The sequence below is a fragment of the Accipiter gentilis genome, chromosome 1, assembly GCF_929443795.1.
Source record: "Accipiter gentilis chromosome 1, bAccGen1.1, whole genome shotgun sequence".
Taxonomy (NCBI): Eukaryota; Metazoa; Chordata; class Aves; order Accipitriformes; family Accipitridae; genus Astur; species Astur gentilis.
Window position 1 is genome coordinate 49,329,786 of NC_064880.1, and position 26,958 is coordinate 49,356,743.

General features: G+C 36.7%; 1 protein-coding gene across 1 annotated transcript in view; it reads right to left on the reverse strand.

Annotated features, from left to right (window-relative positions):
• The window catches only part of LRP1B (LDL receptor related protein 1B), a 591,173-nt gene that overhangs the window by 74,772 nt on the left and 489,443 nt on the right, over positions 1-26,958 (reverse strand). The window contains exons 61-67 of the mRNA XM_049799136.1: positions 24,114-24,302; positions 23,163-23,311; positions 19,960-20,053; positions 18,212-18,328; positions 17,917-18,036; positions 14,960-15,079; positions 5,876-5,992 (exon numbers count right to left, since the gene is read on the reverse strand). Coding sequence (XP_049655093.1) covers positions 5,876-5,992; positions 14,960-15,079; positions 17,917-18,036; positions 18,212-18,328; positions 19,960-20,053; positions 23,163-23,311; positions 24,114-24,302 — 906 coding nt within the window. The remainder of the gene's footprint in view (positions 1-5,875; positions 5,993-14,959; positions 15,080-17,916; positions 18,037-18,211; positions 18,329-19,959; positions 20,054-23,162; positions 23,312-24,113; positions 24,303-26,958) is intronic.

A 26,958-nucleotide genomic window follows, 5' to 3' on the forward strand; every position in this document is an offset into this window, starting at 1 on the left:
GAAAGTAGTGGGGATTGAGAACTTAAGCAAGTCTTTACATGCAATTCAGACTGTGCCATAGAGCTTTGGGAAAGCAGGACTGAAAAAACAAACAAGGATTATTTGTGGGATGATTTCCATCACAGTAAACACTGCACTATGTAAATAATGTAAAATCAAGAATAAATATTAATTAGTAAGACCTTTTCACCAGAGAGATGGGAAAAGAGTTCAGGCAAATGGTAAATGACTGAGTAAATCAATGGAAGAAAGGTAAAAAAGAAAGAGGAGATACTGAGAGCAGACAGTAGCAATGGACAGTAATGGAGTGGGTAATGCTAAAGTTATGTTAGGTGAAAGCATGAATGCTTTTTAAAAACATACCATAGTGATCAAGGAAAGCAAACACAAAATTAGAGGCTTCCAATTCAGAAGAATTTGGTAAATACCAATATGAGAATACACTAGACATGCACTGTGCAGACCTAAGGTAAAGTTGAACTTAGGTTTTTTTCTGGGTTTATAAAAATCAAAAACTGTTTCAAGTAAGGACTAGTTTCAATGAACCTTTCAGCTACTTTTTTTTTTTTTTTTCCTCATCACTTCATAAAATAAATCAAAATGACCCTGTTTGAGTGTTTTTCAGAGAAATTTCATTTTTCAGGTAGGCACAACTTTTCATTTTGAGGTTGTAGGAAAGTCATAATAAAAGCAGATCTACGCCAACTGCATCGGTTCTCCAGCAATGTTATATTTAAGCAAACCAAAGGTTAGCATTTATATGGATTCTTAGACTCCGAATTTTTTTTCAAAGCAAAAGCTCATTGTATAAACGTTAGCAAATCATTGACATCTGATTGTTTTTGTTGTGAACAGGCCAGGAAGAGGAAGTTCACGATATGATAAATCATGTAAAGGAAATAATTTGTGGAAAAAGTAATTCACATGCAAATAAACATTTGTCATGTTTCTATATTGATTTGCAAAATATAAGCAAATACATTTTCTATACTGCTAATGAATTATTTATAAACAGGAATTTGATTCTGGAAAAATATACACAATAAGCTAACTTCTCAATTTTCTGTTTGCAAGAAATATTTCTTCTGCTGCTGGAATACATCTCTCTGATTTACATATGAACACAGAAGAGTACTTTCCCGTCAGTGCTGAGACTGTTAGTGAAAGGAATAAGTATTAATAGACTTCTGTATAACCAATGAAGGACAGCATCTTTCAGCATCTGCTTTATAAAAACACTGAAACTCCTTCCTGAGAGAAGCATTTTTGAAATATTAGAAAGAATTTTATTTCAAACACAGCACATAAAATGATCTACTTCTTTCACATTTTAAAGTCTGAAAATAATCTGTAGAGCCAACTGACATTTATCATCAACCTAAATGGCAGCAAGAAAAGGATCTCATGAGAAACATTTAAATTGATTTCATATTTGGGGTTCAATTTTGCATTTAATAGGCATAGATATTGCACTAAGTCATGAATTGAAAGGATTTTTTAGGAGACTGATACACAAGTCTGAGGGAAAAAGCCATAACTTTTTTTCTTAGAATAGGATATGAAGTTCAAACTTATAGTGTACTTTTTATGTGTGTTTGTACACGATAAATATGTTTGGTCCTTGTGAGACTTCTATGTCTTGTAACAGCTGTTACGAAGCAAATTTTAGAGAAACTAATTTGTATAATAGGAAGGATGGAACTTGCATGTAGAAAAAGAAGCAACAGCAATACAAACACGGGACAGGAATACCTCAACTAAAATGAGTTAGAAGTGTACATTGACCTCTTGATTCATCCTGCCATTTGGCAGTAGATCACAAAGATTTAGAGGAATTAGGGGACATGCTTAGGCCACGCTTTCTTGTGATAAATGAGTATTCATCAGATCTACTACTAGATGGTTGTGTTGGAGTTGAAACCTTTCCATAAGCCAAGCCAGAGCATCCAGTATGATGCATCCGCATAACATCAGCGTAACAGTATTATCATGATGTTGTGAGTTAACTCTGGAGGGCAGCTAAGCCACACACAGCCACTCAGAAGGCTAAAAGTTCAAAAACTTGTGGGTTGAGATAAAGGCAGTTTAATAGGTCAAGCAAAAGCTGTGTGCACGAGCAAAGCAAAATAATAATTCATTCACTACTTCCCATCAGCAGGCTGGTGTTAGCTGCTTCTAGGAAAGCAGGGCTTCATCACGCGTGACGGTCTTGGGAAGAAAAATGCCATAACTCTGAACATCCCCCTTTCCTCCTCGTGACGTCACATGGTATGGGATATCCCTTTGGCCAGTTTGGTCCCTCCCAACTTGTTTTGCACCCCCAGCCTTCTCGCTGGTGGGGCAGCATGAGAGACAGAAAAGGCCTCGATGCTGTGCGAGCACTGTTCAGCACCAACTAAAACATCAGTGAGTCACCAGCACTGTTTTGGTCACAAATCCAAAACAGCACCGTAGGAGCTACTATGTAGATAATTAAATCTATCCCAGTCAAAAAGAGTACGCACGACAAAATGGAAGAAGAGAAAAAAGCAAGAGCACCCTTTCCTATATTTCACCATTACAATACTGCTAAAACCAGTAACATGGACCATCCTGCAGAATGAATGCCTGTAAACACGAGATAATTAAAGTGGTGATAGGTGGGGTTTTTTTCATGGCATTAAATGCAGTTTTTCTTTACTTATTTCCAATAACTTTACTTAGCATTGTATTTCACCAAAACAAACAAGACACAGTTTTTTATAGAAAGTTCTTTGTTAATCTAGTCGTAAGACTGGCAAGTGTACATAAAAGAAGAAACCTTTGGTACCCATCAGTTTAACATACTAAAGTAGCATACTTGCCCTTGGCTAGCACTGACACCTAGCTGCTTTTCGAAAACTGACACTAGCCATCGTCCCGCTTGCACCAAGTCAGCTGAATCTTAAGCGATGTAAAGAATGTGAATTTACATCACTGTGCACTCAAAATTCACTCAAGATGACATTACGAGATATTCCAGCTTAGTTTTTTTCAATACACTGGTTTAAAACATTTTCACTTAAATATTAAATAATGGCTAGTTCTCATTGCATTTGGGATGCAAAGTTCTCCCAGGACAAAATTAACTGATTTGTTTTCTTGACAACTTGTAGGAGCAACAAAACAGCATTGAGAAAACTCTCTAGCAACAGTAATATTTTTACAGTGATTGAATTAATGTCTTTCTACAGCATTATTACGTTTGCTTTGCTTCAGTGTATTATATTTTCTTTAATTACATTCAATAAAACATTACTGCTGCCTTTTTTTCAGCAGGAATAAGATAGTCTTTATGATGGAATTTTCCAAGTTCCCTGAAAGACAAAAATACTATTTTTGCTCTAATTTGTTTTTAAAAATTCAAATAAACTCTGAAAGCAAATTCCCCCTCCAAAAAGATATTAACTCCGAATAGTTAAATGAATTCTACTTTGCTTAGTGCTAACTCAGTATGGACCTATAACCTTCCTAATAACTCTTATTTATTCGGGAGGGTCCAAATATAGTTAAGGAACAACAGACTGTAAGACAAATATAGTTAAACAACAAAGTCACAACGGGCACTAACTATTTGCATTACACCACTAATAATTTTTCACACCCACATGTGACGCTTTTTAACATGTATTCTGTTTCACTTCTGATTAACTTCACCAGGATGCCGTGTGAGCATGTGAAGAAACTATATAGAGAAACATGAATAGTTGAGCTGAATTTCTATAATTCAATGAATTCGTTCTGCATTCTTGAGAAACAACTCATTTTCTGATATAGTTGCCTGACAAGCCCTTTGTATATTCACGTATGCTATAAACAACTTATCTTAATGTGCAATGTAATATATTTTGTCAAAGGCTTTTGAAGTTCTAATTTCATATATATTTGTTTCATTACACTTTATTCTATAAGTGGCTTGACAGCCTATAAAGAATTTCATACATCTGTTTCAAACAACTGAACAGCATTAAGTATTTTCCCAATGCTTCCAAGATTTTGAATTTTACAACTGTGTCAGCCTAATGTATTTAATTTAAACAGCAGAATATGGGATAAAACAGTTAGAAGTGAAGTATGCATTTGACAAGCAAAAGAAAATGAAAAACAAGCTAACACAAACTACAGTTCACCACTCTGGCCTTTAGTTTTATGCACTGGCTGTGTCTAGATGCTCTCAACTCGCTAAGTCCATCCATTACAATTAACTACCAATCTCTTTATCTACAAGTCTAGAGAACAGCCAAGAACTGAATATATAACTTGAATATTGATGTGAACAAAAAGATGGCGAGCTTAATAAATATTTAAAAAAAAAACCAATGGAAAGAAGATTGCTCCCTCATTAATTGAACAACTTTTTTTTTTTTTTTAATCACTTTGTACTATGATAATCTAAACTTTAAGGAAGACAATTATTAATGCTGCTTGATAAATAAATCTCACTTCACAAATGGCCAATTTCAAATAAGATGCTTGACACTTATTCTGCAAACAGCAATAATGTTTTGTGGAAGTTAATTTTTTTAAGTTTTCAAATTTTCAAAAGATTATCTAGTCATGTACATTAACATCGCTATAGCAAATCCGTATCTCTATTTAATTTTTACATGAGAATAGAAGAACATAAAATAATTCCTTGGTATTTATAGTATAAATAAAATGGAAGATCCCACTGGCACTAATAATCAATTCCCAAGTAAAATCTCCGACAAAGTTAAGTAAGCTTCTGCGTGTCAATACCCCCTCTGGGGCATAACAGTAAATGGCTGTGAGTGATTACTGAGCCACATGATATTTTCCCCTTCAGATGAAACACCTGCGTATGAAAACTACAGCATTACTGCTTGCAGTAACACAACATCTTCAAAGGTAGATAGTAGTTAGAAGGCAGACAAATCCCTTTTAACCTTTCAGGCAGAATGAGCTCGTCTTCAGATGGCCTGTACCTATGGACACCATGTTTCGAATTGGAAAAAGGGGCTGAGAGTACATACTCAGCATTAGAATGCCTAACTTATTAAACTTTCTAGGTCATTACCTTGAAGATACTAAATATACATTCATGAGATACAATCAGGAATATGGGCTCAAGATTATCTACACAACATGGTATTAATTTCTTGGATTTCTAAGTACAAAAGAAAAAAAAAACACAGAAATTGTCAGCTGAACAGAAGGCGCTTCAGAACTATTTGTGGAATTTCCCTCTTGAAATACTTTATAAAGACAATGATTATGTGATAAAACCGTTAAGAATTTGTCATTTCTTCCTGAGAACCAGATCTAAATTAACTCACTGAAAGTGGTATTACAGAGATCTACTAGGCGTTCAGGTTCCTCATAGAGAGAACTAGGCTAACTGAGCTACTTTGAATAACAACATCTACTTCTTAATGTGCTTAAGTCTTCTAGAAATGGACTTACCACGATACAAAGCGAGGCGAATCATCTCAGGAATATAATGAATGTAATGGGCAGGCAGTGTTTGATCAAACTTATTGTTAACAAATGTTTATCACTTTATCACTGAGCAGTTTTTATAATTCTTATCTAGAGATATGAAATAGGATATGTAACTTACTGACAAAGGTAAACCAACTGTAATATTTATTTTGAGTTCACCAGATTACTGAGAAGCCATAGGTCAGGCACTTTTCCATAGATGATACAGAATTACAGCTCTTTATAAGAATGAATAAAATTGGAGAATTTCAACTCTGGGGAACTGATTTTCAACAGATCAGATGGCGTTGTATAAAAACATACACCTGCAGTTTATCACAATTGAAGTTTCCTCTTACATGTTGCTGAACTGACTCCACTCCTTATAACATGTACTTAGGTATAAGTTACTTACTACAGTTTTCTTCATCAGAATTATCACCACAATCGTTTTGGCTGTCACATCTCCAATGATCCGGAATACAGTTGTTGTTTTTGCACTGGAATTCATGAGGCCCACAAGTTTTTTTATCTGTAATTAAGATGAGTATCATTTACATCATTGCAGTCAAGGAGTCAAAATGGGAAAGACTGCTACTAAACAATAACATGACAATTTTGCTAGATACATTTAAGAAGGAGCAACCATAACATTTGAAATGTTACTTTCAGAAATAATTTATTTCTCATACCACATTCTTTAAGATTCTATTTATTCATTCATACCAAAAGAGATACGCTCATAATTTTGATGATAAAATTAAAATATAGACTGTATACGCTGTCATTTAAAGTAAAAAAAATATTAATTCAGAAGTGATCACAAATTAGTTTGAAGACAGGGTATTAATGCACTGAATCTCAAAAACTGCATTGACTTTTTCTTGAATTTATCTGTAAGATTGCTTTACAAAAGATCAGATCACAGTAAACTACAAGAATATTTATTTGAAAATGTACAAAATATATATTTCTCAAAAGTTATGCTTGCATATAATAACTTAAGACTAATCATACCCAACAGAAAACTTTACATTTTGATTTACATTTTCACCTTCTGATGTCTTGGACTGTAAGTCTACTTATACAAAGTAAAACATTCTAAAGCATATCATGCTACGCTGAGATTAAGTTTCTTCATGTAGTAAATTTTCAAGGAGCTTTCCTGTTTACAGAGTAGCACTGTAGGCAAAGCCTCTTGGAGATGAATGAACATCCTGAACTCCTCCAGCAGGAAGGGTGTTTTATTTATAATTTTTATTTCTTGAGTAATTCTTTCATCTTCTAAGGACTGAGATGCAATGAAGTAATTTAAAAAGTTATCAGTGACATTTTCTTTGAAAAAAAAGTTTGCTTTGTAAAAGTCTCAGTGACATATTTAAAATTACATGTCACTGTGATGATATTTCAATAGAAACTTTTAAAATTTCCATTAGGCTATTTCATAGCATGTCAGTTCAGACTTCATACTGCCATCATGACAACTCAATGACTTCTAATAACTGACAGAATGAAGGAAGACTGAAACACTAGCTTAAATCTACCTGCTTTCTCTGCCTGTGAAATGGAAAGGACCACAAATTAGAGGTATTAGATTTGATGCTATGACCCAAACTGCTGCTTTTTGTACTTTGTTTTAGGTGTGATTCTGGAACTAGAGTGATAAATCAAAATGACATTTGAATATCAAGAAGGTGGAGGTAAATGGTGTTGCAGCTTGGTTGTGTACACTCGAAAATTTCCTAATTACAATATTGCCTTTTGCATTTTCTCCTTATTCTCTGTCAACATCCTGATTGTAAGTAGTTTTCTCCCAAAATACTTTTTCCTACAATGTTTCTCAAGATAATAGTCTATGACATTGCAATCATGACATTTCAAATACTTGCACTGGCAACCACTTAAAATATATTTATCATTACAAACCACTAAAATATTGCCCTCCTCACCCCCCCCGGCAAAAAAAAAAAAAAAAAAAAAAAAAAAAAAAAAGGGTGCAAAACCATCACCCCAAGACACCTTGGTATTTTGTTTCTGTAGCTTTGCAAAAGATCAAGTTTCAAAACAGAAATCCATCCTATACTTATTAAAGTCAAGCCTACAATCTCCTATTAACAATCTGCCCACAAAATGAGTCCTAAAGACTAATGACAGATTATATTCTATTTTTCCTTCCACATTCAATAGAAATACCAAGATCTAATCAGTAATACACAGAAGCCAGAGATGACATCCCTTCATTTCAGCTACCTGCTAGGATGAAGAGAACATGCAATATATCTTTTCTTATTCTTCATAAAGGATTATCTAGTTCTCAGGGATGCTAAATCCATCTTCTAGCATTGCCTCTTTACACTTGTGAAGAAAGGCTGGATTTTTTTTTTTTAATTTATCTGAGTATAGTCTAACCTTATGATTACCACTTGAATATTAATCTTTCTCTATTTATACCAAACACAAAGGAGTATTTAATTATTTTTTTATACAAAATATTTTGCATGTCTGTAAGGCTCTCTCTCCTTCACTTCACAAATCTGAAAGCTTTATTCTTCCTTTCAGATGACTGATCTCTCGTAGCAGCTTACACTTGACAATATCTTATGAACCATATTTGCTTGTCTTGTATTTCCTTCTTCATATTAATGAGAGCCGAGGAAAACACTAGGATACTAGAACTAAGAACAGAGAGGAAGATTTCGGAAAGTTGTGTAACAAATATCTGACCTTTGAGAAAGAGTGATTTTACTCATCTCAAAGGAAATAGTGCAAGACCTTAATTTTTTTAATTGTGGAACCCTGAAAAGCACACATGGGCCCACACACATTTTGTCATTGCTGCCTTCAGCGCTAAACTGCTTTCCATTTTTCTTAAAAAGAGAGCACCTTACAATATGAAAGTTCAAATAGGAATGGTACAATGGCAAAGAAGTAAGTACTGATAACTCAATTTTCATATTTCTCTCTTCAAATTATTATTATGAAATTTATTGATCTCCTGTAACAGGCAAAGGCCCCTTCTCAGAAATTTGTGTGACTGTGAGGTAGCTGCTGGTTGGTTGGGGTTCATCTTTTGTGCACACTGAACTAGGATTTTGTTTTAGAAATGATTCTAAATGAGCATGAAGAAAATAGGATGAAGGCTTAAATGGAAAACAAAACAAAACAAACCCTCAAATATTACATATGCACCCTAAGCGCATTTTGATTCAAATATCAATCCCTATGAATTAAACCACTATTTTGTCACCAATTCCACTACATTGCCGTTAGGGGATTTTAATTCCATATATGTACACATCTGTGCATTGTGCAGGGTGTGGGTGTGTGTGTGCGGGTGTGCCTTGAGAGAGATAAAATCCAAAATGAAAAGAAACTCGCTTTTGATTGAGGATCAGCTAGCTGTTCTACAGCTTGGCAGGCTGTCACTGATGCTGGATACAGGAAATTCTGAGCTTGTTGAAGGAAGTTTAAGTTTACATAATGCATCCTTTAAATGTCTCAAAGAGCGTATTAATCATCAGAAAAAAAATTTACTTTGACTCTTTAGGCTAAAAATAAAATCAATATTAAAAAAAAAGTTAAGAAGCAGAAAGCAGTCATATTAATGTTGATACATTATGCTAATAAAGACCTGAAATACATATAACCTTTAAAGAAGATTATAATCACTTTCCAAGATCACACACAGCTTTCTTCAGATTCTAACTCAAACAGGGCCTTGTTTTGATGTAAAGTATTAAGCGAGCATGTGAGCAAGGATAACTATAATCTAATGGCTTCTCTTAATTGCCTGGAGAGAAATTATGAATTAACTCTATCTACTGTTCTTTGAAAAACACCATACACTCATTAATAAACATACATTTCCTAATTCTACTTCAATTGTCTGAGTTGGAAAGTAACCACAGAAGACTTAATACATTCGGATGACTTCTAACAAATTTACTCAATAGAGTATCTCCAATAACACACAACAGCAGATGTTGACTAAGCAAAATATAGATGACTATGCAGCACTGAAACAAAAAAGAGATTGCCCTTTATATAAGTTTTGCATTATAAGCATTTTAGAAATGAACTATAAACTATAACAAGTTAGTATTAGCATCAATATGTGCAGATCTTTATTATACTCAGCTTGCAGATTTAGAATTTAATTCTATGAAACTTTGTTCATAAAAATGACCATCTTTAAATAAAAAAAAACAAACAAAACAACAAAACAACACAGAAGACCAAACCATGTTAAACTACTACTGTAATAAGGTTATTTAAACATATTTCAAATGCTAAAATTATGGAAAACTTTAAAATGTGATTAAACCCACCCTGTTCTTGTCAAGGCTTAGTTGTTCTTTGTGTACATAACCATGTGTGGCATAGAGATTGTGCATATGGATAAATTGTTCTGTTGCCTCCAACAAAAAAACTAAGAGCGTTATATGCAGCTAGCAGATTTAAAATAAAAATGTAGGTGGTTTTTCAGGGAGATCTGTAATTAAGCTGTGGAACTCCTTTTAGCAGCATGTTGTGAAAACTTTACGGAAGGTAAAAGAGACTGAAATCCATCAAGGGTTATTGCATACAGAGACATATCTGACTCACAATATCTCTGATTCTCAAATTGTTAGAGGCTGGAAGAGTATCCCAGGGAAGTTTCTATACAGACCTGCTTTGCTCACATATTCTTCCCTAGATACTAACTTTCAGTCACTGCCAGCAACAGAATAAAAGGCAAGATGAGTCTTAGGTATGAACCAGCATAACCATTTGTATATATTGGGACTGAGAAAACCTATTTAACTTGGGATTGCAGGCATTGCACCTCTATACTATTTAATTGTTCGAGTAAATTGGACATTATTCTTTCTATTGGCTAAAATGATGAATCACACTGAAGTACGTATTATAAGTACAATTTTTCCTGTTCAGCCTTAGTTCTGTTTGCTTTTTTTTCCCTCTTTGCTTTTAAACTTTGTGTCTTGAGGATATTATTAGATGAATTATTTTAAGACCCTTTGTGCCATATCAGTTGGGCTTGCACGAGTTACTCAAAATATGAATCCACTGTTCGGAAGCTTGGAATGCTGTCCAAATTGGAAAGAAACGGCATGTTGGAGATCAAGGTGATCGGGGACAGTGCAGAATAAAGAACCTATGAAGTGGATCAGAAGGTGAGCAGTGCAGGAATAGTCTGTAATAGCCCAGAAAAGAATACAAAGAGTCTCTATGGCAAAGGTTCACCTCCTGTGCATTCACTGTTTCTTCAAGCCAAATGACTTCTTGGACTGTAACTTCTCTCCAGTTGATATGATTAATTAGTTCCCCCTTCTTGGCAACTCAAATGATGGTCCTGGATTTTCAGTACTAAGGAAGAGTTCAATTTCCCAGGCATATTTACCAGCTCCAACATTTTCATGTATGTGCTTGTGTCAATTGCTTGAAACGTAGCCATGGAAATTTGCCTGTCTCCCAGTGCTTTGCTCTTGATTACAGCCTGTAATTTTGTTACTCTGTTGTCCCAGAGGTAGCATACACTTGTCCAGACTCATGTGTTTCATCAAGCCATTTATTGATGCATGGATTAATAATGGTGAGCGCTTTGAATGTTCTGTACAACGATTTTTCTTGTTCTCTTCCATCTCAGAACATTTTTCCATCTTTACCTTTGTAGACCTGTCTTGAAATTTCCACAAGTTTTTCTGCACTTGGTGAGTGGCCATCTTGCACTGGCATCCATGTTCAGTGATTTTCCAACAGTATTGATCCACTCATTCTGACTGATGATCTGTAATCCATTTCTCAGGTGTAATATTTATATTTATTATTTTCTTTCATTTACAACGAAAGAGCTGACTCAGTACTTTCCAACAATGCAAGCAATGACTGAGAAGAGCTCCTCCTACTACTATACAGTGTGATCTGTTTTTTCCAAGTGATAATGAATAGCGTACTAGGTGTAGACAATAAAATATCATGTGATATGACCAACGTGTAAACTGCTTAGATTTGACTTGTCTTAATAATTTTAACTCTTTCTGCAGAAATATAATCAATTCACCTGTTCTGTCAACAAGAAACATGCTAAAAACTGTAGAGTTATATTTGTGATCCAACAATGAATCTTCAAAAACCAATGAAAGAAATTCTTGGATTCAAAGCTAGTACTTATGTCCTAAAACAATCTGTATTAGTGGGGTAGAACACTGTGGTTCTGGATATTGTGTAAAATCTGACAGAAATTAGGGCTTGGTTTGGTAATGGTGTGATTCTGTCCTTGATCTTTGAATCACAGAATCATAGAATGGTTTGGGTTGGCAGGGACCTTAAAGATCACGTAGTTCCAACCCCCCTGCCATGGGCAGGGACACCTTCCACTAGACCGGGTTGCCCAAAGCCCCATCCAACCTGGCCTGGAACACTGCCAGGGATGGGGCAGCCACAGCCTCTCTGGGCAACCTCTTCCAGTGCCTCACCACCCTCACAATAAATAATTTTTTCCCAAATCTACCCTCTTTCAGTTTAAAACCGTTACCCCTCTCCTACCACTACACTCCCTGATAAAGAGTTCCACCCCATCTTTCCTGCAGGCCCCCTTTAGGTACTGGAAGGCTGCTATAGGATCTCCCCGGAGCCTTCTCTTCTCCAGGCTGAACAACCCCAACTCTCTCAGCCTGTCTTCATAGGAGAGCTGCTCCATCCCCCTGATCATCTTTGCGGCCCTCCTCTGGACTTGCTCCAACAGGTCCATGTCCTTCTTATGTTGGGAGCCCCAGAGCTGAAGGCAGTACTCCAGGTGGGGTCTCACCAGAGCGGAGTAGCAGGGGAGAATGACCTCCCTCAACCTGCTGGTCACGCTGCTTTGGATGTGGCACAGAACGCAACTGGCTTTCTGGGCTGCATGCGCACGTTGCTGACTCATATTCAGTTTTTCATCCACTAACAGCCCAAGTCCTTCTCCTCAGGGCTGTTCTCAATCCACTCATCACACAGCCTGTATTTGCGCTTGGGATTGCCCTGACCCATGTGCAGGACCTTGCACTTGGCCTTGTTGAGCTTCATGAGGTTCGCATGGGCCCACCTCTCCAGCCTGTCAAGGTCCCTCGGGACGGCATCCCTTCCCTCCAGCGTGTCAACCACACCACACAGCTCGGTGTCGTCGGCAAACTGGCTGAGGGTGCGCTCAATCCCACTGTCCATGTCGCTGACAAAGATGTTAAACAGCACCGATCCAAACACCGACCCCTGAGGAACACCACTCGTCACTGGTCTCCACTCAGACATCGAGCCGTTGACCGCAACTCTTTGAGTGCGACCATCCAGCCAATTCCTCATCCACTGAGCACTCCATCTGTCAAATCCATGTCTCTTCAATTTAGAGACAATTATGTTGCCCGGGACAGTGTCAAATGCTCTGCACAAGTCCAGGCAGATGACAGCTGTTGCTCTTCCCTTATCCACCATGCTGTAACCCCATCGTAGAAGGCCCCCACATTGGTCAGGCACGATTTGCCCTTAGTGAAGCCGCGCTGGCTGTCACCAATCACCTCCTTATTTTCCATGTGCCATAACATAGTTTCTAAGAAGATCTGCTCCATGATCTTGCCGGGCACAGAGGTGAGACTGACTGGCCTGTAGTTCCCCAGGTCTTCCTTCCTTCCCTTTTTGAAAATGGGTGTTTTGTTTCCCCTTTTCCAGTCAGTGGGAACTTCACTGGAAACTTCACTGGACTGGACAGCCACAACTTCTCCTATACGATGGATAGTGGCTTAGCCAGTTCATCCACCAGTTCCCTCAGGACCCACAGATGCATCTCATCATGGACTTGTGTACCATCAGGTTCCTTAGATGGTCTTCGAACCTGATCTACATGGGGCAGTTCTTCATTCTCCCAGTCCCTGCCTTTGCCTTCTGTGACTTGGGCGGTGTGGCTGGAGCACTTGTCGGTGAAGACTGAGGCATAAAAGTCACTGACTACCTCAGCCTTCTCCATGTCCCGGGTAACCAGGTGTCTTGTTTCCTTCCAGAGAGGGCCCACATTTTCCCTAGTCTTCCTTTTATCACCGAGGTGCCACCAGAAGCTTTTCTTGTTGCCCTTGATGTCCCTGGCCAGATTTCCTTCTATCAGGGCTTTGGCTTTCCTAACCTGATCCCTGGCTGCTCAGTTTCTCTGTATTCCTCCCAGGCTACCTGTCCTTGCTTCCACCCTCTGTAGGATTCCTTCCTGTGTTTGAGTTTGTCCAGGAGCTCCTTGTTCATCCATGCAGGCCTCCTGGCGTTTTCACCTGACTTCTTTGCTAGGATGCATCGCTCCTGAGCTTGGAAGAAGTGATCCTTGAATATTAACCAGCTTTCTTGGGCCATTCTTCCCTCCGCGGCTTTATCCCATGGTATTCTACCAAGCAGATCGCTGAAGAGGCCAAATTCTGCTCTCCTGAAGTCCAGGGTAGCGAGCTTGCTTTGTGCCCCCCTCACTGCCCTAAGGATCCTGAACTCCACCATTTCATGGTCAGTGCAGCCAAGGCTGCCCTTGAGCTTCACATTCCCCACCAGCCCCTCCTTGTTGATGAGAACAAGGTCCAGCACAGCATCTCTCCTCGTTGGCTCCTCTATCACTTGGAGAAGGAAGTTGTCATCAATGCATTCCAGGACCTTCCTGGATTGCTTATGCCCTGCTGTGTTGTCCCTCCAACAGATATCAGGGTGGCTGAAGTCCCCCATGAGGACCAGGGCTTGTCAACATGAGGCTGCTCCTACCTGTCTATAGAGGGCCTCATCTGCTCGGTCTTTCTGGTCGGGTGGCCTCTAGCAGACCCCCACTATAACATCACCTGTCCCTGCCCTCCCTTTAATCCTGACCCATAGGCTCTCAGTCAGCTCCTCATCCATCCCCAGGCAGAGCTCCAAGCACCTCCTCCTCTTCTCTGTAGAGGATCTGCCTCCTTAAACTATCAAATTTAAGTACAGAAGTTTTGTAAGTATCAGTGGTTCTTGGAGAAGTCCCATGGGGATGCAAAGTTTGTGGAGTGGTGTGTTAGGGCACATAACTCCCTGGAGCTCACAGAGAGAAGCAAAAGTTGGTCATGTCAAGATGGAATCTGCTCTGGACACTTCTGCACAGCCAATCTTAACTAACACGATTTGCAAATTATTACATTTTTCACTTTTTATGAACTCCAGCAGCAACAAAGAATGCAGAATAAATTGACAGAAACTGGATAATAATGTGAAAAAAATCAAGAATGTCACTGTATTCCAAATGAGATACTCATTTACAGCTCCTGCCTATAAAGTAGTAGTATAATATGAAGTTTATAGAGTACTCATATAAAGATTACCATTCAACAAGAACTGTATGAGCCAGATACAGCTATCATATCAGATAGGTATTACCATACACTGAAAGAGAACATATTAAGTGGGACGGTTATTTCCTTTTACTACTTTTTTCAAAAATGTCAAGCTACAGTAATATATTCAAAACCAGCTGCATACTCACCACAGTTAGCTTCATCTGATCCATCAGCACAATCTGGATCTTCATCACATACCCACAGTTTAGAAATGCAGTGTTTTGTTGTTTTACATTGGAAGTGGTCTGGAGAACAACTGTTTTCAGCTTTAAATAAAAGGATTCCAAATTACGACTAGAAATTTCTGCTAGTATTAAAAATACTTGTTTTAAAGAAGAAAAAAATTAAGGATTCAAAATTCAGAAATTGGATACCCATAGCATCACTTATGTAACTTCTATAAGAAAACAGCATTCAGTTTTTTATTGTTTATAACTTTGTCTTCTTTTTACATATTCTTTATATATAACAGTAAGGTCAAACAAATCTAGTAAGGAGAGTGTCTATCATGATATTCTTTTAACAACAAATAAACTTAACATTGATACAATCAAACCACTTTTTTTTTCCTCTAACTTCCTAAAACACTAGTCATCAATTCTGAAAGTCAGTCTGAAGGACTAAGGCACCTCTCAATGCTTTGACTGAAAAGGTAATCAAAATTATGTACAATTTTGGTGAAATTCTGTGCTCTCTGTTAAAAGAGGCCATGGGTAAAAGTTTGACCATTATCTCATTTTATCAATTTACCAAAACAATTTTTTGAATGAATCCTACAGCAAGATAAATATGCAAAGATGCAGCTAATCTTCACCCTATTCTTTAAGTTAAAGCTTAACTGCTTTAACTTTAGAACAGCCACTTGACAACAAAAAACATCCTCAGTGCACTCACATGATTCTAGATTGACCCCCTCATAAGCATATATGCTGGGTCTTAGTATTTATTAAACTCTTAGAATACAGAGGCAAGATGATTAAAGGACATATATCTGGACTGGACTGTGAGCAAGCTATTTGTGATCAGATGCATAAGGATTTCTTTAGAGATAAGTATATGTACAAGAACTTCCAAATTGTTCTAAACTGAATTGACAATAGGTGGAAAACAGTATGATCTATTCTCTGATAATATTTTCCCACATGAATGCTTGTCCCACTTTTACCTAGCGAACTCCATAAGGTTTTTTACAAACTTTCCTATCCCTGTTGAAAAGCAATTTGCTCCTTGATACTACCATTCTTGTTTCCTGGGTTTGGCAAGATGAAAAAATTTAGGTTTGTTAAAAGTTGGTCTATTATTTCTTTCAGTGTCACATTTCCAAAACATAAATATACTATGCTGGAATTAAAAAGCATTTAGATAGACTTGGCTATGCTGCTAACTATACTTATAAAAAATAATACTGATTCTCAGCTCGGACACCTTACCAGGGGATTTCAAAGTGCTTTACAAGGAAAACCAGCATAATTACCTCCATTTTACAAATGGGAAGCCTTAAGTACGAAATGTGACTTTTTCAAGGTTGCTCAATATATAAAATGAAACAGTGGTAGAGCTGAAAAAAGGTCTGTATCTTATGAATCCTAGTCCAGTGAAATTAGAATGAAATAGATAATCTCATGTGTTATCTGTCTTGTGACAGGACCCAAGTCAACATGAACTTTGTGTTAGACCTACTTAAAACCTCCCCTTTTCATAATCTCCCCAGAGGGAACTAAAGTGTTTTCAGAAGCCACAAGTGAGGTTTTATTAAAATATAAACTAGCATACTTAACTTTCTTAAGAGAGAAGCTAATAAAATCTAGGTAAGACAGAGCAGAAATAAAAAATGTATGTAATTAACCTCCCCCACTCCCCACTGTGTCTTTGCAGGTGGGTTGATGGCTGAGTTTCAGACAAGTCTAAAGCTTGCTTTATGTCACAGCAGACTGTCCTTTCCCCACTAATCCCTACGAATTTTTCAACTCCATCATTGCTGATCCTGACCCTATCCCTCCCACAGTCCCTGAGCACTGCTGTGCTGCAGACTTCGCTGCTCTGATTTAACTTCTGACAGCTACACCTCAAGGTTTTGGGAACCTTCTATATACCACGTGCAGTCCTTTACAATGAAAAAAGCAATCTCCCCTATCTTACCTGATCCCACTTAATCAGTTTTTAAAGAAAAATAACATGCAAACCAACGTATAATACCGTCTGTCAGAGGCTACAGCTCTGCTGAGCTGTTTGGAAGATGGCCATTAAACATGACCATCAACAAGGCCTTTGTACCCTTAGCAACCCTTCCCTTTGAGAAGGTCACGTTCTTTGCAGAAATACAGCATATGCAAACCTTGAGAAAGCTAATCCAGCGAATAGGAATAAGCACCTCAGATCAGCAGTAGAGCTGAATAATGAATTGAGTGAAAGACAGAGATGTATTTTAAGACAGCACCATCTTTTTAATTACAAAATGATCAAAGACACAAGCTATTCAATACATTTCCATTCTAAATCTGAAAATATTTTCTCTACTTATATCTAAGAAATATGAAGTGAAAATGAATTTATGAAAAGTAAGATGTATTAAAAGCTGAGTAAATGGAAATCAAGTTACATAGACAAATTAATGAAGAAGTCCCCAGAGGAAAGGGAACAGAAAAGGTAGAAAACTCCATCAAAGAAAAAGGATGTAGAAGGAGTTATGGATCTACATTTTTTCCAATAAAGATGCAGAAAAATATCTTTTTCCATTGAAATGCATTGCTGCAAGGCATGGCAGATGAAAGCCTCAAGAAGATGAGTCATTTGTGAGGTGGTTAAGAGTAAAATGGATGTTTCAGCCTAAGTCGGAAACCCAATTAAATGCTTGAAATTAATTGTTTACACACCCCTCGTCTTTGCAATGACTTTAAAAAATGAAGTGAATAAATGACATTTTAGTTTCCTTCTGTTGTATATGAAGCACTGGACATCAATCAATCCTGTGAGTTAACTGTTTTGCATGTTCCTCAAATTATTTTACAGAGAGGACATTTACAGTATTTTACATATTTTACTTCAGGTCCTTCTTTAAAACCAGCTACAGTTGTCAGAGCAAAATTCTCTAAACATAACTTACGACAGTCTCTTTCATCTTCTTCATCACCACAGTCATCCTGTCCATTGCATCTCAGATTTATTGGAATACACTTCTGATTCTGTGTGCACTTGAACTGACCTGACAGACACACATGTGTGTCTGTAAGTTAAAAGAATAAAAATATCAAGTTAAAAAAGATTAAAAGTTAAGAATTTAAAGATTTTAAAATTAAAAGGCAAAAGAATAAAAATATACTTTCTTGACAGAGTTCAAAGCATGACATTTAAATCAATTTAGCATGTTTCTGAAGTCTACAATGTATATGATCACCTACCACAGTTCAGTTCATCAGAATTGTCCCCACAATCGTTCTCTCCATCACAGATAAAGGCTGGAAGAGCACAAAGTCCAGTTCCGCATTGAAAACGTCCTGGCTGACATCTGAATTCAGCTGAGAAAAAAGAAAACTGCTTATGAATACTATCAGAGGAATGGTTGAAGTATCAATAGTTTTGTTCTTCCTCCATGGACTAATCAAAAGAGCTTATAAACCTTTGTATTTACCTACACAATCTCAATCTGGGTAGATATTGGTAACTAAAATGTACATGTACTATTGCAAAATTAATTTCAAAGTCTGAGATATTAAATTTGCATAACTATAGTTATACCTTACTAATAATACAGAGTGCAACACTCTACAGGTTGATGCTTACTATTAGCTCAACAGAGACTTGCACTTCAGGATCTAAACACCTGGGTTCCAAGTCTGCATTTAAGAAACTCACTATCCCACTCTATTTCCCATGAAAGGTTTAACATTGTTCCTTCCCACAGCCACTGCCGTTCGAGTGAATGAGCAATTATGCACCTCTATAGTAATATTTTATATAAACATAGTGTAGCTTAACATGTAATCTTATGTAGAATGATTACATATTTTAAAGCTTGCTTCAAAGGCCTCTGCAGCAGAAAAAGAGAACTAATTATAAAATTGTAAAAAAACGGAAGAGAGATTTCAATATAAAAAAACCAGAATTAACTGTTACTTAACTGGAAGATCGTAGAACAGATAGCAGAGCATTTTGTGTATATAAGCTTAAGGGAAGAAGGCAAGAATCTTTCCATTTATGCAGATCAATATAATAGTATTAAAGTAGTCAATGACTGGGACTGAAAAATAGCACCATCAACAGTTATTACTCTTTATGCATCCAGTACCCTGGGAAGGTACTTTTCTAACAAGTAAACTTACAGTCAGCTACCATCACAACAACCATCCTTTGGGATGCTGAAAACATCATCATAATTGACTTCCAGATGTCTAGAATACAAGGCGGGGAATACTACAGTAACCTACTATTTGGACTATGGGAAGCTATCGAGAAATATGCTGTATCTGCACCACCTTCAGGAGAGCGTCTCAGAGTTACAAAGGATGCATGAAAAACATTCATTGTATAAAATTGTTCATACTGGAGGGGTGAGATTTAGCTCTCCAAACATTCATTTGAAAATATTATAAAATGAAAATATTTATATAAAACATATTGGGAAAAAATACACAGAATCTTAGTAGGAATCATATGGAGAATGTTGCTGTTATTCAGAAAATTGCACTAAATAATAATGTGTAGCTAAACTTGTATAACTGCAATGAAAAATAAGCAAATGAGATTAGAAATCCATATTTCTATTATATGCAAAAATAAACCAAATAAACCTGGCAGAATTTTGTATTTATATATAAAAATCAGCAACCTTAGAACATAGCTTTAAAATAAAAAATCTTTAGCAAAAACATAAGTGGGATCAAGTAACAGTTTAAAACATGAAAAATACGTTCCTATGATTTTCCAAAGACCTTAAAAGACCCTTAGTAGACATGAGTTAATGAACGTCTTTTACAGGCTGACAAACAAAGAGCCTGCACCCTTTGTAGAACTGACAGAGACCAAGGAAAAGAAAACAGCGCTGCAAACAGAAGTGTTCAAAGAATTCCTCTTCCCAACACCCATAAAGCATTATATTTGATTTGCACCCTACTGACAAAACTGGGTTCCAAATTCAGAATGCACTTACGGCATTCCTCAGGCTCGTCAGAGCCATCTCCACAGTCATCGACAGTGTCACATTTCCACCAAAACGGAATACATTTGTCAGTTTTGCAACGGAACTGTAAAAGGAAGGAAAGAAGGAAGAAAACCTTTGATATGAATATTTATTTATTTTTAAACAGAAATAGTACAGTTTATGAAAAATTAGATTCACTGCTTATGTTATTGTTCCATTAGTCAACTCTGGCTGTTAATTTTATAAAAGTTATTTTTTAAATACTCTTGTTTTGGAGACGTTTTGCACTGAGACTTCCACTGATACAAATCATTGTCGTTTCAGTGACATTGTTGACTTATAGTGCCCCGATATAAACCACTTCACTGCATTTTGCTGCATTCTATGATTTGATTCTTTAAGATCTTATTCAAAAGAACCACTTCAATTCTTAAATGGTCTTTGTAGGCTGTTGAAGCAGATTTGTTATCATTTTTCCAGACAAACCAAAACACCCACAGTTACAGAAAAGGGCCTTAACGTGTGGTGTTGTAATTGCATACAGTATTCCTTATATCGTTTGAATTAAATGAGAAAACCAGAAGCTAGGCCTTCCAATCTTTCAAAAGGCTAAAATATTTGTACAAAAAAGAAAAAACCCTTTGTAAGGTCTTGGCAGTGCCTTTACTCTGAGCTCAGGCAACACTGTACCTTTGGTCTGACTGAAAGAGAAATGGAAACAAAACAAAGAGTAGAAGGTACTTGAAGCAATCTTCTAGGGCTTAACCTAAAACCAGAGTTCTTTATGTGGCTAATGCTAGAGAGAAAAATATGGATAGATTATGAGCAACTTTTAAGAAATATTGTGTTTCCTACCTGGTGTCTCTATGAGCACAGAAAGGAAGAAAACTGACAGGTTTCCAAGTGCAAGACATCTTATTTTCTGTCACTAGGCAAAATTTTTTCATTTCTTCACGTTTTTAAAATCATTGATCGTTCAATAAAACTGTATTTAAAAGGTATATTAAATTTGGTGCATTAGCTCAGTTTTATCTTTTCTGCCAAGAAAATTTAGGGTTTCATGGCCATTTATGTAGTAGGACCTATACTTGGAGCTACATCTTTCTTGTACCATGTTGAGGGACATGCTGTATAACAGGTTGGGTTTGAAAGGCAGCTATTCCAAACCGTTGAACTCTTCTGCAAAGGTACGCATATCAGAGTAGCTCAACAGAAGGCCTCCATATGTAGGAGACAAACAGAAACTAAGACGATTCTCATTCTTAGTATTTTCTACTTGCTAGCATAGCCCTCCTGCTGTTTCATTGTTTTAAGGTACCAGCCTCGTTCTGCTCACCCCAAGGGACTTCAGGTTGTTAAAATGACATTATGAATTTAATTCCAGGAGATGGGTACTACCTGTTAGATACTATTATGCTCTTCATGAAAACACTTGCATTCCCTTCTCAACTGGGGAAGCAGACACTTTGCAAAATCAGGGGTCAGAATGATATGGGTGTGCCTGGAATGGCCTGAGTTTTGGTGTTCTAGAGTCCGATACGTTTTGTACTAGACAATTTCTCGTGTCAAGATTAGCCATCAAAATACAGCTGAAAGTCTGCAGATGTGCAAGACCAGCATATCAGCCATTCAACTCCTCTTCATCAGAAATAGCTAACAGTGGATGTGCTGTCAAGAGTGATTACATCGTAGGAACAGCTAAGATTTTACAGCATCATCTGAAAATCTGAAATAGCAAAGTATATTTTTGTCACTAATCTCCGCATCTGATACCATCAGATTGACAAATTATCAAACAGTAAACAGATTTCAAAATTGCAAGAAAATGACTAATCACCAATGTCAACTTGTAACTGCCTGTCTGAAGCAGCTTCTTCTATTTAACCCTGCTCTCCCTCTTATGGAATCTACAAGTGATAAAATATTGCTCCTGGAGGATCCAAGATGTGATGCTATCCTTCAATTCAGACTACCAGTGAATTATTTAGAAAGGAATAGAGCCATTCAGTCAACTGTTAGCATATAAATTCACTGTGGAATAAGCTCCTGGTGCTATTTAAAGAAAATTTTTAAAAAGAAAAAAAGTGCTTTTTTTTAAACCAAACAAATTTGAGAAGCTAGATATAGGGAAAAATAGGTAAGAAAATCCTCATTTTACAAGTGTCTTACACTTTCTCTTTGTTCATCACTTAATGGAAAGTAACAAGCAGACAATCTAAACAGAAAAGATATGATGAACATCATAAAATCACACCAAACACTACCTTAACAGAACAGAGGAAGACAGAGGGAAGGTTTCTTAAATAACAATATTACTTGAATGAAACTGTACATCATTTATTAAGATGACCACTGTTCCCTAAAAATTAGGAGTAAAATCCTTTCCTTAATGAGTACAGACAAAATGATTAAAATGCTCTAAGAGATCATTAGCATACATATAATAAAAGTGGACTACTAGAAAAGCTGGACTACTAGAAAGATTTTAAAGGCCATATGTACTATTACAATCAACCAATTAATTGTCTGGGTAGAACAGTCCAAAGACTGTTATCAAAGTGGTTCTCTTATATGAAATCAGTATGTTCTACTTAATCTACCTTATATTTTAAGGAAAAAAGTACCAATTATTTCAAGTACCAGGGAGCCCACCTCCCGTAAAGAATTCAATGTTTTAATTGATGCAATTGTTAACTAACTGCGTATTCTACCATTTCCATTTCAACCGGATTGTTTTTAATGTAGCCCTATCGTTTACCTACCCAGCTAACTGGACTGAGCTTGTTTTCTTGTATTAACGTAAAGTCCGTTCATGCATGAATACTCCCAAATCATTGATCATTGTTACATACGCTTTGTATCATTGTTATATACACTTTGTATTTTTATGTTTCATATATTATAGAAATGTTTTTTCAAAGCAATTTTTATGGCTTTAGTAGCTGTATTTGTTCTAGTGACTGGCAGAAACATCCACATTTGAAAGGGAACAAGTTCTGCATTCTCTGGAAAAAAAGGCATTTGCAAGCCTATTTTCAACTAATAGCCTTGAAGAGGAAACACTTTAAACGCACCCATGAGTTACCCAGTCTTCAGCTCCTTTGACTGATGCTTCCACATTTCATGGGCACCAGCATTCATTATGTAAAAGTAGGTGGAAACACAGTAAAATACAATCCCCAGTCCCCCTTCCCCCATGCATATGCACGTACCTGACTGGCGGTGCAGTTCGATAAGCATGTCTTGTTATCTGCAGCAAGGTAAAAGTTAGTGGGACAAGCACAAGTATACATCTTGTCAGGGGCTAGAAGGCATAAATGACTGCAACCACCATTGTTTAGCGTACACAGATGTTTAGACACTGTGGACAGAATAGGAAAAGAATATCAGAGTCTATTATTTCAGTACACTTCAGGGTATCTGCTTTATGGAGGAAGAAAAATGGTATTCCGCATACCATTTTTACAATGTAATGTCTCAAATCAAAAACCCGTGAGAGGTAACCGTTTCCTCTTGCCTTTAAGCTATTCTCTGTTGTACGCAAAAATTAATTATTACTATGGATGTAGATTCAATACTGAAAGAATGAGAGGAAGAAAAAAGCACTAGGGTGGGTTTTTTTATAATGAGACAAAAAATTAGCTTATCTAGGTCAAGTGCCAAATTGTATTCACTTACAATTCAAATACAGGGACATCAGGAGATCAGACACAATTTTAACGCCTACATTCTCTGACTTTCCCTCAGTCCAACAAGTTTCTAAATAACAGTGTTCTTCTGTATTATTAACACTCTCTTACTTTTCACATAATAAGGTTAAATGTTTTCATAACACACTGTTCCCATCTTGATGACTGGTAACTTGTGCTGTAATGCAACTTCACAGTTCTGTACTTCCAGGCAGTATCTGGGTTAATTTTTTAAGCACCCAAATTGGCATCTCACCACTGAACATGATATATCACATTTGTTTAATACCCGATATACTTACAACATTAATCACAGATTTATGTTTAAAAAGGCTAATTTGAAAACTTCCACAATTTGAAACAAAGCAGAAATAAAAATAAATCACTGCAGATAAACGAGCTTCCCTTAACTCAGCAGCTGGCTACTAAGTGAAATACATTAATGGGTATGGAAAGCATGGACAGAATAATTACCATCAGGTTGCCTATACGAATGATACACCTGGATGTCTGTTATGGTATGCCACGAGTTAATCAGTGACAGTCTGTCTGATCCAGAGGTTTTGTGGGCACGGCTGAGTGATTTGGTTTTCCCATCTGTCCAGTAGATGTAGTCTTCAAACAATGTTAGTGCAATCACTCCTGGAATATCTTGATTAGGAACTGTAAGAAGAGATGCTAAGATTAATGTTCACTCTTGGAAGACTGCCAGTTAAAATATTCCATACTGCATGGGTTGACAGATACAACTGCTGTATAATGTCTTGAGAATAATCGTCATGGCAATACGTCAAGCCTAGAGGGTTCTTTATTACCAGTTACGATAAAGATGAATGGGGTACGAGCTCTGCTTGCTTAGAATTAGTTGGCCCAATCAGTGTTAAGGAAATGAAAGAACTTCAGTTAACAAAAACCACCTCCAGATTCTAAACCAACGACATGTTAAACTTAAAAGTAGCACCCAATATAAATATAACGTAACCTATTATTTTCAGAAGGCCAATATTCATTTGCTGGTTTAGGGGAATAAAAGTTATCAGAAACCATCCAAAACAGAAAGCATACATGTCCAGATACAGTATGCTTAATGTCCTTTAAGGCAATCAATAGTATTTTATTTCAGCAAAATATACTGACAAGAGAGATGGGGGAAAAAAAAAAAAAAAAAAGAGTTTTGCATTAAAGTAAACATAGCAGTAAAAGGACTTATTGCTTATTCCCAGCATAACCAACCATACAATTAAAAAAAAAAAATAAAGTGATGATAATACCGTGTTGTTACAATATCACAAATTCATGAGCCAACATCACTTTTAAAAGGATGGAAGGACAAAAGGGCAAAAAAGCTTTGGCGCATTCTTTATCTTACTGTACATTCTTTAATCTTGAACTGTTTGTTCTTGGTAAACATAAACTGAACTCCACTTTTTTTTTTTTTAATTTTAACATATATAGCTGCAATCATAAATATCACAGAAGAATATCTGACCACAATGGTCAATTTGTAAATGATAATCTTTTGTTGCTGGATCACTCTAAGTACTGACAGAGCTGAAAAGGCAGATCAGAGCAGCTGAGTCTGCTGTTTTTAACCAGCATATGCTTAACACCTTTACCTTGTTTTCTTAGATGAAAACAGCTTGATCTTTTTACCTGGAATGTGCTTAAATAGAGTTGGCAAATCTCACATTCCAGTTGGAACGTTTCATGGTTCACTGACAACTGATGGGCGATACCGAGTATGCGGAACGACAACTTAGCAAATTCAATTTTGTATACAATAGCTTTGCTGATAGTGAACTCCAGTGTAGGATAGACCCGAAATCATTTTCGCTTCTTGTATGTTTACCTATGCCATAGCCATCATACTGAAATAACAGTAAGATATTCTTTTTAAAGAGCTTCATAACTTTTCTAAGAAATTAGTCAAAGTGTAAAGAAATCTTAAATTTGGCACTTGTTACATAGGCAACTTTGGCATGGTGCCTTACACGGTATAGTACCCCTAAGAAAAGCTCTTATGATTTCCCTTATTTGTAGAATCACATTGTGAAAAAGGGGTCTACAAACTAGAAGTGAATGACTCCCCATGGCGACTGTTGTTACCCTGTTCCTCTGAGCGAGGAAGAGAAGAACTCTTGAAGTACCATTAATTCTAGTTTTGCCGCTAAAGTAACAAACCAAGTACAACAAAATAAGAATACAGAAACTATAAGTACAGATATTTCCACTATATTGATTCTTTTCCCTCTTTCCTCCTTTTCCTTATTTTCTCACCACTGGATTTATCAGAATAGATTGCAAGAAAAACCTCCTAGACCGCTAGATTTGGGAAAACACCCAAAGGCTAGAGCAGGTTTTGTCTGTCCACTGGAAGACCTATATGTATTATCACCTAATTAGATCAACTACTTGCCTGTTAATTTTATCCCCACTCTGCTCTGGAGCAAACTATATTATTTCCTTGGTGGGTGAAATAAACTGTAGACTAGACAAAAGTACCCAGCTTCACCCTAGATGTAGTATGGAGTGTGTGTGTGGGGGGGAATCTCTAGTACTGCAAACAGTGAAACAAACCCTGCACCTAGTCACAGCTGAGCCTAAGCACTCAAATCCACCATTACCTGGTTTTTTTACATTCTTTTGCTTAACGTGGGTGATTTTCCTTGAACCTTCTTGAGAGATTTCTTAAGGTCTGCATACATCTCTGATAATGATGAATTCAACTTGATACTGTTCCAGAAAAGGCATGTGTCTCTAATTTTAATTTTTAAAAGGGAATGATCTTTAAAATGCTTTAGCACACTTATTAATTGGGAAGACTAATTATCATATCATATGCTTACTACCAGGTTACTCTAATTAATTAAGGAAGCATAGAATTTACATGTTCATGTCATTTAGAAAAAGGAAATTACAACTCTGAATTATTTCAGAATTATTAGTTCATCAAAATCTGTGTATATGCATGCTCTGTAAAGGAAACACCTTTTGGGTTGAATCTCTATCCAATATTTCAGCAGATCTGTGAAAAACTTGGCTCTCTCAGACCTCTCTGTTGCCACACTCCCCAGTTAGTTACTTGATTGAACTTAGGTCGTTCAGTTGCTTTACTGTGCTATTATATTTACCATGGGATTCTGAATACATTTGGGCACAATCCATTGTGGTATCTTTATATACAGAGACTTAGGTATATTAAACTCTTCACTTTTTATTTCAGGTAGATTAGAAACATTTGCTGTTGAAAGGTTTCCTTTAACTTCTAAGTCATGATTGTGCTACAGTACAAAAAATTAAAAGACAAGCAGGAAATTTA